Here is a 15,146-nt window from a genome sequence, read left to right as displayed (position 1 = left end):
GAACAGGGACTAAACTTTATGTCCATCCGTCCCAATCCCATCCAAAAGATCTCCATTTGTTGTCTGAACAGACAGTATCCAGTATTCACTTTCAGTATCCACTTTCTCTCTCTGGACAGATCCGTCACAGAACAGAGAAAAACCTGAACAGCACTCAAGAATGTGCAATTCCCTGGCCCAGGGTGTCAAAAGAGAAAGAGAGAGAGAGAGAGAGCGCAAGACACTGGGGGGTCTACATAAAATGTATTTCCAGAAAGCATGATCTTCACTGCATTTCAATGTCATTTCTGCAATAAACCCAAGAGCAAAGGTCACCCCCTGGTGGCCATGGTGAGTAGTGCATAGTATTAGAGACTCCTGACACATATGCACCTGTTCATACCTTTGGCAGGAGCTCTGTGGGCGTTGGTGCAGGTGAGAGGTCACCATCGAGCCGGGCAGGTGAATCTTCCTTCCTTTTAACGCTGAGGATGAGCTGAGCAATGCAACTCTCCTGAAAACGGGTTCTCTTTCCCAGAGCACCTGAGAACCCAGCACAAGCAGATCAAACAGGCATCCTCTACACTCAGCATGCCCCGCCTCCTCCTCCGCCCACCTTTAAAGCCACATCTAACCTGACCATTGGGGGTCTCTGGGGTACCCACCCGTCATGTTGATTTCAAGTCCTGAGAGATCGCGTGCTTTTTGTAGGTGGTCTTTAGCGTTGCGGTACTCGTAGTAGGTCAGGCAGGTGTAGCTACACTCCAGGTGAAAGAGCACAGCCAGTTTCCGGTGCGTTCCGCCAGTGAGCAGGTCACGCACACACACTGTTGACAAAGAGAAGGAAGAGTGTTACCGCTGGATCATAAACACAGTAAGATCACGTTAGCACCACGGAAGCTATGCAGAACTGCACTATAACCTTTTAATGTAGCCTTTAAAACTAACCACCAGAGCACTATATGCAACAAAATGCCACATAAAAATGCGCACACACACACATCATATTAAGTTTAAGTTTAACCTTTCCATACAAACGTATGGAAAAATGCACAAACTGGTTCAAGATGGCTTTGAAATAAAAGACAGCCAATCTAATCCTAATATAATCTTAATTCAATCATGGCAAAAAGATTCCAAAGAAAGGACGTAGTGCTCTAGATATGAACCCACCCCCCCACCCCAACCGAGACGAGCACACCCCCCTCAGACAAGAACCCGCCCGACCGAGATGAAGACACACACACCCCCCTCACAGAGACAAACAAGGCCTGTGAAACGCTGACTTGGTGTTTGGGAGATGCGTCCCCAGGCATGTGAAAGGACACTGATGTATGGACTGATTACACGAAGACGTCTCATCAGCAAATCTCTGCCCAGAATTACTTTGCAAGGGAGGGGCTAGAACATGATGAACAAACTAATCTGAAGAATGAATAAATTAATATTTTTTATATATTAAATAAATAGATAGATAAATATTATATATACACACGTTTCAATGCTGAATTCAGCATTTTGCATTACGCTCATGTTATCACCATGTAGTGGTCGTTTTCCTTGTTTTAGCTGTAAACCAGACTCTATATCCAGCATAATGCAAACCACCAATCCAGACAAAACCCTGCTGAGTGAATCTCAAAAATACCATCAAATACCATTAAAAACCCAGCATACCTTGGCAAGACAAAAAGTCACTCCAGGATGCGTGAGGACCTAATTAAGGCTTATAGCGGATCTCTCTCCCTCTCTCTCCGTAATCCAATCGGTTCAGGGGAATTTCTTGCACATGCTCAACCATGAATTAAGACTGTGCTGGAATTACATCTATAAACTCACTTTTGTTATTTCTGTGTTTCAGACCTGCCCTGGTGTTAATATATAATGTGTAGTTTTGTGTGGTATAATGCAGACGATACACACTTGCAGAGCTCTTTCTTTAGAGATGCGTCCTCCTCAAACTCAATCTCCAAGGTCGTTTGGCATTAGAAACACACTTTGGAAGTGCACCTTTCTGAAGTGCAGGTATAGCAGTTACATATTTCATTGCCCATCTGTGCATGTTCTGTCCTTCATCAGCTTGTCTCACAATTGCTTTAATATTAATATTTTTGGTGGTAGACTTTCTCTGCAGTAGTGACATGATTAACACATTGGGGTCACCTCTGTGTTCAGGAGGGTAGTTACACAACCCCCTCTCATGCTTAGTCATCAGTCTGTACTTTCTCATTACAGAACCACCATCCAACATCTGGTTCAGGTTGTATATGCCAGCCAACACTGCACGTCCGCCAACACTGTAAAAAATAAATAAATAAATAAAATCTAACAGTCACTTTTAAAGCTACTTTCCAAAGACAAAAGAAATCAGTCACTGTTCCTCTTAAATCAACAACGTGAGGGCATGCCCTCACAAGGGGCCAGTGCTCTGTACCTGGTGGTTATTTTGTGTGTATAAGAAAGCTTAACTAAAGGAAAGCTTGCGACAGGATGACTGGATGGAGGTTTTGGGACAGAGGGCTGGACTGCTTTGATGAGTAGGTTTGACAGAACATTTGCGAGACTTGCTAACATGGCTTACAGCAGCTTTAAGAGCACGTAGTCTTCCCGACAGTTAAAGCTCTGGAAAGGCCAAAACAAGAGTTAAAGCTGCGCTTGACGTGTCCTTTTGGAGAGGCGAGGCCGAGCGGCTGGTCCACAACCTCGGGCCCTCTCCACTAGCCGGGAGGCCGAGAGCCACCAGCCCCAGGGACACGGTCCCTGCGAGAGGCCTCCACTCCCAAACCCCACCGGACAGGTTCAAGAACATCAGAAGACACTTAACCACAAAACCAAACCTCCTTCCCACTCCAGATAAGTAATAAAATGATAGCCTAATAACCAACATTTATGCCTGTTATTGTAAACAACTGATCATTTATTCAGCAAAAGCATGATTTTGTCTATTTGAGAGACTGTGTACAAGTTTTCACCTAAATGTCCTGTCCTAAAGCAGGACAGGACAAACCCACAGGAAGTGGACTCAAGAACAGAGGCAGCACGAGAGAGAGAGGGAGGGAGGGAGAGAGAGAGCGAGAGAGAGAGAGCGAGAGAGAGAGAAAAACTCACACACTCCTCTGTGTAGTTAACAGGATGCTGTGAACAGGCACATCCACATGGACATACCGGAATTAAGACCTACCAGGGTCTTAAAAATCCCCCAGTTTCAGTCATGTCAAATCTTCTGCAATCTGTCAGCCATGCGAGCACCCCAAACATGCACATAAAAATCGAAAAAGCTGACATCATCAAAATGTATCGAGGACACAGCTGTTGCCACAAACCACTAGCTTTATCGCCATCTCTTTCACACACTCTGCATTCCAACATAAATTGCAAGAATATGACAGAGTGCCCACCACCCTAAATGAGCCATGACATCACTTCTCTCTGAGCAGGAGGGTGACGCGCCCTGACAGCCTTGTCATCTCCGCACTACACTCCATGAAGTGCTCTCTCGCTCCCTCACACACACCGACACCTGCACACATGGACCAATGACATCTCAAGAGCAAACAACCTTTAGATTCAGTTAGTTAAAATTCTGAACTCCAGAGAATCAGACACCTAATTGAAAAAGGTTTTACAGTTTATTAGTTACAAAGATCAAAGCCCAGACCCTCATCAGCAAAGCACCATGAACACACGTTTCACTCCAACCAAAACCACTCAGCCACGGCACACAGCATGATGACAAACTAAACGAAGTGTAGACCTGGTTTTGGGTACTGGCAGACGTGATACTGGTAGACCTAGTACTGAGTATTGGTACTGGGAGACCTGGTACTGGGTAGTGGCAGACCTGGTGTTGGCAGACATGGTATTAGGTACTGGAATTGGGTACTGGTAGACTTGGTACTGGAAGATCTGTGTTGGTATTGGTAGTCCCGGTATATTTGGTATTGGTAGTCCTAGTATTGGATATACACTATATTGCCAAAAGTATTCGCTCTTCTGCCTTCGCATGCATATGAACTTGAGTGACATCCCAATCTAAATCCATAGCGTTTAATATGATGTCGGCCCACCTTTTGCAGCTATAACAGCTTTAACTCTTCTGGGAAGGCTTTCCACAAGGTTTAGGAGTGTGTTTATGGGAAATTTTGACCATTCTTCCAGAAGCTCATTTTTGAGGTCAGACACTGATGTTGGATGAGAAGGCGTTGATCGCAGTCTCTGCTCTAATTTACCCCAAAGGTGTTCTATCAGGTTGAAGTCAGGACTCTGTGCATTCCAGTCAAGTTCTTCCACACCAAACTCGCTCATCCTTGTCTTTATGGACCTTGCTTTGTGCACTGGAGTGCAGTCATGTTGAAATAGGAAGGGGACATCCCTAAACTGTTCCCACAAAGTTGGGAGCATGAAATTGTCCAAAATCTCTTGGTATGCTGAAGCATTAACATTTCCTTTCACTGGAACTAAGGGGCCGGGCCAAATTCCTGAATGACAACCCCACACCATAATCCCCCCTCCACCAAACTTCACACTTGGCACACTGCAGTCAAACAAGTACCGCTCTTCTGGCAACTCCCAAACCCAAACTCGTCTATCGGATTGCCAGACGGAGAAGCGTGATCCGTCACTCCAGAGAACATGTCTCCACTGCTCTAGAGTCCAGTGGCGGCATGCTGTACACCTCTGTATCTGACGCTTTGCATTGTGCTTGGTGATGTAAGGCTTAGATGCAGTTGCTCAGCCATGGAAACCCATCCTATGAAACTCTACCCACTGTTCCTGAGCTAATCTGAAGACCACATGAAGTTTGGAGGTTTGTAGCGATTGACTCTGTAGAAAGTTGGCAACCTCTACGCACTATGCACCTCAGAATCCGCTGACCCTGCTCTGTCATTTTACGTGGCTGACCACTTCCTGGCTGAGTTGCTGTCATTCCCAATCTCTTCCACTTTGTTATAATACCAGACAGTTGACTGGTAAATGGAATATTTAGTAGTGAGGAAATGTCATGACTGGAGTTATTGCACAGCTGGCAACCTGTCACAGTGCCATGCTGGAATTCACTGAGCTCCTGAGAGCGACCCATTCTTTCCCAAATGTTTGTAGAAGCCATTTGCATGCCTGGGTGCTTGGTTTTATACACCTGTGGCCATGGAAGTGTTTGGAACACCTGAAATCAATTATTTGGATGGGTGAGTGAATACTTTTGGCAATATAGTGTAGGTAGACCTGGTATTGCGTACTGGTAGATTTGCTACTGGGTACTGGGAGACCTGGTATTGGTAGTGCTGGTACTGGTAGCCCTGGTACTGGGTTATATTGTGGCAGGGTTGTTCCATCCTCCCTACATTTGTATGTGGAGAAACTGGAGAACTTGTCCAGTGCTGTGTGTGTACATGCGTGCGTGTGTGTGTGTGTGTGCGCGTGTGTATTCATGCGCACAAATGTGTGCATGTGTTTGTACGCGTGTGTATTCGTTCGTTTGTGTGCGTGTGTATATATGCGTGTGTTCCTTTGTGTGTGCGCATGAGTTCGTTTGTGTGTGTGTATGTATGTTATATATAAAATGCATATGTGTGTGTGTGCGCGCGTGTTTACCTTTGTCCATGCAGCTCTTTGCTAGGCTGAGGAGTTGTGGGGATCTTTCCGCCAGAACCTGCTGATGCAAAGCTGCATATCTCAAAGTCCACCAGGGCAGCAGCTACACACACACACACACACACACACACACACACACACGATAAAAGGGTATGTTGGCACAGAAAACACTCGTGTGGATTTCTTTGTGTTCCATTGCCCATTTCACAAATAACGCCTTTTAATATATAAATACATACAGAAATGGCCAGTAAACACCAAAACATACATTTCCACTATTGAACACCCACACACACCCGCACCACTTAAATTCTTCATGCAGATACAGGTCCCCACATTTATTAGCAGAAAGTGATCAAGGCAAGGGGAGGGGCTTCACTTCCAAATGCAGCAATCCGCAAATAAAGTCATTCCTATCACTTCCATGCCACGAACATGGGAGATCAGACATGCCCGTGTGTGTGTGTGTGTGCGCGCACCACCCCTAACCCTGCCCCAAAGTGCAGACTGGCAGCACAATGACAGCAGTGGCCTGGCCAGGCTGTTCCCATGTGCCCTTCTGTCAAAGGCTAAATCACCTCCTACAGACTTCTTAGATATTCCAGTGATTGACACCTTGACTGGCCCATGAAAATGTTGCTCGTGACGGAAATACATGACAGTTTAGGGTTCACACTAGCACCTATTACTTTAATGAACAGCAGCATTGAGTATTATCAGCTATAGGGGGTGCTCTAGGGCACTTATGGTGTCACACTTTCACACTCGGTCACGGTTTCTGTCCATTTTGCCTTCTAGTCCGCTTTTCTGTTCCATACGCCAGCGTTTCTCATCCCGTAACAGCTCCGAGTTAAGAATCCTGCCTTCTGCTACCACCCAAACTTTTTCCATGCAGGAAAAGAAGAGATTTCCCAAGTGGTGAACTGGCTCTACTCTTTTTAAATCCATGCAAACTAAACGTTTTTAATTATATAAACGATAAACCAGGACATGTTAAAGGGTTTTCAGAAGGAATCAGCTTACATGTTTTAAATCACCAATTAATACTCCAATACTTATGAAACCACACCCCTTTCTGTGTGCACGCTCACACAGGAGACACTATGATATTTTTAGACTAGGTGGTCATACGGTGAATATCATCCCGTAACAGCCCTGGTGCCCCTAAGCCCCGCCCCTGTGATCAGCGCCTCCTCCACTAGGAGAAGCCGTCTGGGCCAGAGGGGCGGGGCCTGGGACATGAATCAGATGCAGTAAGAACAAAGGAACACTTTCCTTCTCACACAACCCTCTTTCTCAGCAGTACACACACGGCCTGATTTACAGCCACAATGCAACACTTGGGAATTACACAACAAATGTAGAAGTGCAAAGGAACACACACACACACACACACACTTGTGGTCACATTACACACACAGCTAATAACATGATCATAACATGAGCATTCCATCATGTAGCAGTTTATGAAAAACACAACAAAATAATCCATTTTGGGTTTGTGTGTAGTCCACGGCTACAGGCCACACACGCTAGCCCAAACGCTCACTCACCTGCAGGTGTTCCAGCTTTGCGGCACAGCTGACGAGAAGCACTCGCGCCAGCAGCAGGAGAAGGGGGTTGGACACCAGCCCGTACACACTGTCCCCATCCAGCAGAAGACTGGACAGCAGCGCTGAGGTCAGCGCCCCGGCCTGTGGAAAAGGGACACCCGCCTAAGACTGGCTCTCTCTCTCACACTCAGACACAGTGAGAGTGTGTGTGCTGTAAAGGTAAGATGGGGTATCCTGGGGCATTAGGGAAGGTTATATTTCCTGTGAGTCTTCATTAACATGAGGCCCCTCTCTCCACTCCTCTATACGGCCTCGTTATCCAGAGCAAAGGACTACAGGGACTCGCGCGCGCACACACACACACACACACACACACACACACACACACACACACACACACACACACACACACACACACACACACACACACACACACACACACACACTGAGGTCTCTCCCTCTCATGCATGCACACACACTCAGTCTGACAACAGTGGATTTAGCTGAGTGAGACATTCTCTCAGAAACACTATATGCTAAAAAGCAGAAAGGACCAGAAGCTGAAGGACTTGATGCTGTGACCCCCAGCCCCACTCTCATGCTCCAAACCCAGACATCTTCAGCTGGTGTAAACCACCCCCCCCCCCCCCCATGGCAGCAGATCCTGGGAGGACTTGAGCCCCCCCCCTGCACCTGTGAGAGGTGTGTCTGGTGAAGGCCTCACTTCAGGTGCATGGCAGAGGTTCACAGCTCAGAACATCTATTGCATCAGCAAAACAGTTCTTACTTCAAATAAAGTTAACAGCCACTAAATTGGATTTTTTTTTCCTCATTTACAATTGAGCTGTTCTACTGCCGTTAAACGTGTGCAAGGCCCTCAGACCAGATCAACGCACACACAACGTGTAAATACAGAGACAGTCTCCTAAGGCTAAGGCGTAGCACGTTAATGGTGACGCTAGGGCAGTGTTGGTGGAGGAGGCGCGGTGTGTGGGTGGAGCTAGGGTCGCCAGCCTGGTACAGCACCTCTGAGTAATGGCGCAGGAGTCCTGCAGGCAGGAGGTCAGACACACGCAGGACGAACGCAGGCCCTGTCCAGTTAGACTGAACAAAGAGACTGAGACAGGACACGGCCAAGGACAAGACAGCAGTCTCCCTAGAGAGAGAGAGGGGGAGGGGAGAGCAAAAGAAATGGGAAAAGAGATGGATGGAGAGAACAAGAGAAAAAGAAGAGAAGCATTGAGATTATAGGTAGCATGACAAATTAGTGCCCAGTTTCACACATTTTAATAAATCAAAGCTATAATGCATAAATTATTCAGGAAACATACAATATGAAGCTTAGAAAACAGTATTTATGCCCGACAGCACATTAGTGTACAATCAATCTGGCTCAGACCTGCCTGGCTTGCATGAGCACAAGCTCCACAGTAGAGGTGAACACCCTCTGGATGTCAGTCTCAAGCCACACACACACACACACACACACACACACAAACAATGTGCCCATATTTCTCCAATGTTCAGGTATTCAAACAACAAAGATACAAAGCAAAACAAAGGAGAAAGGGCATGATTGTGGCTGGTGTGAGGAGCACCAGCACAGCCACGCAGAAATGGTCACACCAAAGGAGCAGAAAAACAGGAGGGAGCAGGAGGGAGCTGAAGCAGTGAAGACCTGTTCCGTCGGAGCTCCAGGAGATCCCTGGGCTCACACACACCTCCCTGAGGTCATGATCCCAGTGTAGAGGCCAGGTCAGCGCAGGGAAGGGGCACACCATGCTGAACTCCTACCCTCTGGAGCCAGAACAGGTGGGTCCACATGCCAATCAAACCGACTGACATCTGACCACAACTCACTGTGGCATGAGTGGAAGACAGCGCTCTGTGCTGATCTGGGAACAGCTCTTCCCCCAAACCCCCATGGTTTCACCATCATGTGTGTTTGTGTGTGTGTGTGTGTGTGTAGGGGGGGTAATATTAACATTTACACAAACACACTATAATCCATAATACTGATCTCTGAGAAAAGATACCAGCTATAGGAGGTCTAAACACCCAGTTTAGCACCACATGCATAAAGAGACAGAGAGAAAAAGAGGGATGACCGAGAGAGAGAGAGAGAGAGAGAGAGGGAGAAAGAGAGAGACAGACAGTACATTCTGGTACTGCTTTACTCACAAGAGGGGGGGTAATGATAATCTGGGTTTATCAAAAATTAATAATTCATGGAACTGAGACGAGGCGAGACCTCTGTGGTGGTAGACCGGGTAAAACCAACCCTGGGCTCTGAGCTGCAAACACCAACAATAAACCCATTACACACGTGTGAACACCCAGACATAATTGATCTTCACTAATTCTTAAGAAATTTTAAAACAGTTCAGCAAATAATGCCCATCTTTAGCTGAATATTAAACAGCGCAGCTGTAGCGGAACATGAAAATACACAGAGATTTGGGGATTTGGCCGTTAATCACTGTAAATGAGGTTTTTTGTTGTTTTTTTTTTCCACGTTTTCCTAATCCCGGAGCTTTTACTAATTAATCTGGTGCTTACAAATTAAAACACACTGACAACTTTTGGTCACACCCTTTTTTTTTTTACACATAATTGTGCCAAATGATTCAATCCCAAGCAAATATTTGATTGATGACCTCTAAACACCAGCAAACAAAACACCTCTGAACAACACTGTAGAACTGCACGTTCTGAGCTAAACACCACTCATCTGAGGCAAAGCAACAACACAGATGAAACACCAAACCCAAAACTGAACACTGAAACACTAACCTGACTGTCCTGCAGCCATGTGTAGTCATCATGTTGAATAGATCCTTAGCAGTTATAGGAACACACACAATCTGCTTTTTCCTATTGATTAGCATTGTGGCTAACAGAATAAGATAGAACCTTCTAGAAGAACACAGATGGTCTCCAGAGAAACGACCCCACTTATACAACACTCAGTGCTGGACTGCAAATGAGATCAGATATCTCTATTATCCTTCAATTACTTTAAAACTGCATTCACACACACACTGCTTATACGCAAACACCAGAACACTGCCTCCGACAGACAAGCTTCACACACACCATCTTTCATGAGGCCCCATGAACAACACAACTGAAATTAACAGACGCACATCAGACGTGAACCCTCGCAAATCAGACGCAGATCAGACAATGCTTTAGCACCCACAGGCCCACACCACTGCCTGGGTTGGAGTCTCAGTGGGTCTCACACAGCAGCATCCTGGAGAACATCCAGGCAACATTCAGCCTCTGTGTCCTCATCTGTCTGGACAGCCGACAAGAGTCTGTAAGGGGGATTCTTCCAAAAAGCCTCTTAAGAATAAACACAGCGTAAAGGACCTACAGGGACAAATAACTACTCCTTGTTACCCCCGCGACCCCGGTACTCTCCATCCCAGCTGATCTGCTGAAGTACGACGCTGCCAACGTAACAGCCTTCACACACACACACACACACACACACACACACACACACACACACACACACACACACACGCGCGCAGCTGAAACATGGTGTGTTTGTGGCGGACGTGGGGGTCACCTGTCACATGCCTGGTCTTCGGGGGCGTCGGCCAGGTAGGTGAGGACGCGCTGCTCCAGGTACGCCTCGATGCTCTCAGACGCTTCCCCATCACCATCCAGCAGCCTCAGCACCGGGGAACTGAGGAGCACGGCCTCGAAATCACCCTCAAAGAGCAACCGAAGCAAAGGACCTCCATCTATACACGCAGGCAGTAAAGTGTTTTATACAGGCTCCAGCATATTTAAAAAGAACAGCAGTCCAATATCTGTTATTCACATTTCACCCAGAACAGTGTCCCCCGTTCAAACGCATCAATCTCCGTCTTTCCCACTGAGCGCAAACAGTGCCACGCGCTTTACTGAGCAGCAGTGCGTTACCGTGTGTGTACTTTCACATCAGCACGTGCGTCGAGTCACGCAAACCACCCTGTCACGGTATAAAAACAAACTGCAAATGTGCCTGAGCGCTCGGTCGTCGTTGTTGTTGTGTGTTTGTTTGTTTGTTTGTTTGTTTAATAAGGCGATATGAGTGTAGAGTTGTAACACGACTCGTCTGACGAAAGACCGGGTGTCCTGCAGCGGGCTCTGACCCAGTCTCGCCCCGAGAGGCGCGAGCGTGGTGCGTGACCGAGCAAACGGCACGAGCGACGGGAGCGTGCTGACAACGCGGAATGAAAGAAAGGCGCGTGAAGGAGAGTCGCGAAACCCACCGTAGACTAAAAATACAAATACGAGTGACGTGAACAGCCCGCGTGTCACGTTGGAACGACCATTTAAACGCAGCACTGCCGAACTGGCGCAGTTCAGCGCACGCAGTCAGAGACGCTGGGACAGACGCACGTGTCTGGTGTTGTGCGTGAGCAGAAGTTCAGTGCACCTGCGTCGAGTCTCACTTCTGATGAGAAACTAAAACAACGGGTGAACGAGGCCACGCGCCACCAATCGCGTCTGTGCTTTGCCAGTCTGCGCGAGGGCTCCTCCTCGTAGGAGTGCAGAACAGCAGCCCGTTCTCCGGTCCGGCGCTTTAAACAGTAAACGGAGTTGAGAGTCCGAAGACGAACAAGACTCACGAGTCAAACCCAAACACCCTAACAGGTAACGCGCGCACATTCACGAGCACGGATGTGGTATGACCGAGCCTTCACTAGCCGCCAGCGCCCGCCAAACTGCACTTACCGGAACCCAAAAACAAGCACGAGATCAGCTCCTTTCGGTCACCCGTCTGCGCGCGCTTCGCCGAACGTTTCCCCCGCGCAAACATCGCTGCTGCCCCGGCCGAACCGGGACCGTCCCGCGCCGCCACACGCCCCGTGACTACATCACTACACACAGCGGCAGGAAACGGAGCTACAGCCGTGCATCGCAAGCAACACCGGCGCACGTGCAGTACGTTATTTGCACGTGCGGCTGGCCGAGTCCAGACGGACGGTGTGCTCGCGTGCCAGCTAACGAGCTAGCGGCAGAATTTACAGTGGAAACATTCATATAAACGCCGCGTGCTGCCATTACAGCGAATATGGCAGCAGAGGTGGAGTAACTACACTACGCTCACGCATCCCAATGACAGGCACACCAGCCGCGCGCCTCCATCTTTAGCAGCCCAGATACTCGCCTGCGGTGTGGAAGACGTCGCACGCAGACATCTCGCGCTCTGACAGAGTCCCTCTCAGCACGAGCAGCTCCAGATCCTCCATCGTTCTCGCGACCCCGCCGTGTTTGGTTAATACAGCGAGCGGCTGTTTGAGGCTCATGCGCGCGATCTAACGAGACCGTAAACTCCTGCAGGGCTTCCGTCGTGCGCGTGCGGTTTAATGTTTATTTCTGCCCACGTGTCACAAGTGTCAGCAGAGAGCGGCCATGACAGCGTTGCATTGCATTATGGGAAGTTCAGTGACGCAGATTCGGAAGTGTAGTGAAGCTGATCACACACGCGCACGAGAGAGAGAGAGAGAGAGAGAGTGGTAATAATAGTGAACACAAAAAGGTCACTCCTAAACACTGGTCACAACATTCACTCTGAGTATTAGTTATGGCTCTGTGTTCATAGTTTATTATCTGTACAGTTCTACAGCCACTCCCCTTTTTATAAAAGAAATACAATCATGAAATTTGGATCTGTAGCAGTCTTGTACCGTGTGTGTGTGTGTGTGTGTGTGTGTGTGTGTGTGTGTGTGTGTGTATATATATATATATACATACATACATACACAGCTCTGCAAAAAAAAGAGACAACTACAAAATTATCAGTTTCTCTAGTTTTATAATTGATGGGTATGTGTTTGACCAGGCTGAGCAGTTTTGTTTTATTCTATAAACTACTGGCAACATTTCTTCCAAATTCCAGATAAAAATATTGTATTGAGCATGTTTTTTTTTTTGTTTTTTATAATGAAAATGACTAATGGTCAAAATAACAAAACAGTTTCAGACCACAAATAATGCAAAGAAAACAAGCTCATATTCATTTATAAACAACACAGTGCAAATATTTCAACTTGGGATGAGTTGAGAAATCAATATTTGGTGGAATAACCCTGATTTTTAATCACAGCTTTCATGTGTCTTGGCATGCTTTCCACCACTTTCTCTCACATTGCTGTTGGGTAACATTATGCCACTCCTGGCACAGAAATTCCAGGAGCTCGGCTTTGTTTGATGGCTTGTGACCATCCATCTTCCTCTTGATCAAATTCCAGAGGTTTTCAGTGGGGTTCAGGTCTGGAGATTGGGCTGGCCATGATATGGTCTTGATCTGGTGGTCCCTCATCCACACTGATTGACCTGGCTGTGTGACATGGAGCATTGTCCTGTTGAAAGAAAACAATTATCAGAGTTGAGGAACATTGTCAGAGCAGAAGGAAGTAAGTTTTCTTCCAGCTCACTTTTGTAAGTGGCTTGATTCATGTGTCCTTCACAAAGATAAAAGACATCCCCAGATCATCACCGATTCTGCACCAAATTTCACACTCTGGCTTGTAGGTCTCTCCAGGTCTCCATCTAACCATTACATTACCAGGTGTTGGACAAAGCTGAAAATTGCACTCATCAGAGAAGATGACCTTACTCCAGGCCCAATACTTATGGTCTTTCGCAATCTTCAGTCTGGCTCTTCTTTGCTTCTCATTGATGAAGGGCTTTTTCTAGCTTTGGATGACTTCAGCCCTGCCTCCAGAAGCCTGTTTTGAACCGTCCTAGCTGTGCAATTGACCCCAGCTGCTGCATGCCATTTTTTTGTAGGTCACTTGATGTCATCTTATGGTTGTTAAGTGATATTCGAATGAATTGGCGATCATTACAGTCGGTAGAGTCGTTTTCGACCTCTGCCAGTCTGTAGCTGTTGTGTCCCATGTGTTTGCTGCTTGAACTTGTTCTTATGAACCGCAGTTTTTGAAATTTTCAAGATAGAAGCAACCTGACGCTCAATGCCAGTAAAGCTACAATTAAACACGTCTTTTTACTCTGCCAGTAAAGCTACAATTAAACACGTCTTTTCCTCATTAAGAACCTTTCTTTTCAACTCTTTTGTCATGGTCTGTAGCTGTAGTTTGACTACACTTACTTTTTGGGTAGTCCTAGCACTGCTTTTCCCATCCAGCTGGTTCTATATCCTACAGGTACAAGTAAAGTAAATTTGCTAATAAACCAACAAGTCAGTATACAAAATATAATTTTTGTCATTTTTTACATTTTCTGTATTTGCAGTTCCTGTATGACCTACACACTTATTAAGTCTTTGAATACTACCAGGTGTTATTTATTTCTCATATATAAGAGGTGGAGTTCCAAACAATCTTTTACTAAATACGATCAAAATAAAGGTTGTTAATGTTAAATATCTCACCTCACAAAAATCTGTATTTGTGTGTGTGGGTGTGTGTGTGTTCAAGTATATCTATATATCTGTTATGTATTTGTGTATGTATGTGTGTGTTCAGGTATATCTATATACCTGTTATGTATTTGTGTGTGTGTTCAAGTATATCTATATACCTGTTTGTGTGTGTGTGTGTGTGTGTTCAGGTATATCTATAAATCTGTTATGTATTCGTGTGTGTGGGTGTGTCTGAGTCTCGTTGTTGAGTATTTGTATGTGTGTTTGGGTATATCTATATACCTTAATGTCACAAACAGACATTCACAGACAAGCAACAAAGTTCTTATATCCATCAGCATGCCCCACGACACTAAACACAGACCAAACTGTTCCTCTCATCTCCATATAAAAGGCAACTCCAGTCCGTCCTGGAACACTGGTTTGGAATTTCACATTTTTCCCTTCCGCCAGTTTTCATTGTTTCTTCCGCTCCGTCTTGTCCCACTGACAGAGGAAAGGGAACAGAGGTATTGCTGTACCGCCAGTGTGAAGTCTGACAGCACTGGGAAAATGCCAGCGTGACTAATTCCCTACTGGAGAGTTCAGTGTCGGTACGTTACTGTTCCCATGAGGGTTATTGCTTTTACTGA

The 15,146-nt window shown here is 46.4% G+C and overlaps 1 protein-coding gene across 6 annotated transcripts in view; it reads right to left on the bottom strand.

The window, feature by feature from the left end:
- ttc27 (tetratricopeptide repeat domain 27) overlaps nt 1–12,554 on the bottom strand; it is a 55,690-nt gene extending 43,136 nt beyond the window's left edge. Inside the window, exons 1-7 of one of the 6 annotated variants that reach the window (XM_081721361.1) lie at nt 12,295–12,554; nt 10,702–10,879; nt 8,151–8,280; nt 7,125–7,265; nt 5,572–5,674; nt 645–806; nt 383–522 (exon numbers count right to left, since the gene is read on the bottom strand). In XM_081721361.1, coding sequence (XP_081577487.1) covers nt 383–522; nt 645–806; nt 5,572–5,674; nt 7,125–7,265; nt 8,151–8,280; nt 10,702–10,879; nt 12,295–12,433 — 993 coding nt within the window. In that variant the 5' untranslated portion in view covers nt 12,434–12,554. Of the gene's footprint in view, nt 1–382; nt 523–644; nt 807–5,571; nt 5,675–7,124; nt 7,266–8,150; nt 8,281–10,701; nt 10,880–11,858; nt 12,217–12,294 lie in introns of those variants that run through there. The other 5 variants (XM_081721357.1, XM_081721362.1, XM_035532763.2 and 2 more) reach the window with 5 other exon arrangements.
- Between the last annotated feature and the right edge of the window lie 2,592 nt (nt 12,555–15,146).

Source organism: Electrophorus electricus, chromosome 10 (assembly GCF_041902795.1).
Source record: "Electrophorus electricus isolate QZ-2024a chromosome 10, ASM4190279v1, whole genome shotgun sequence".
Classification (NCBI taxonomy): Eukaryota; Metazoa; Chordata; class Actinopteri; order Gymnotiformes; family Gymnotidae; genus Electrophorus; species Electrophorus electricus.
Note: the sequence above shows the minus strand (reverse complement) of the source record. Positions and strands in the feature narration are given on the sequence as shown.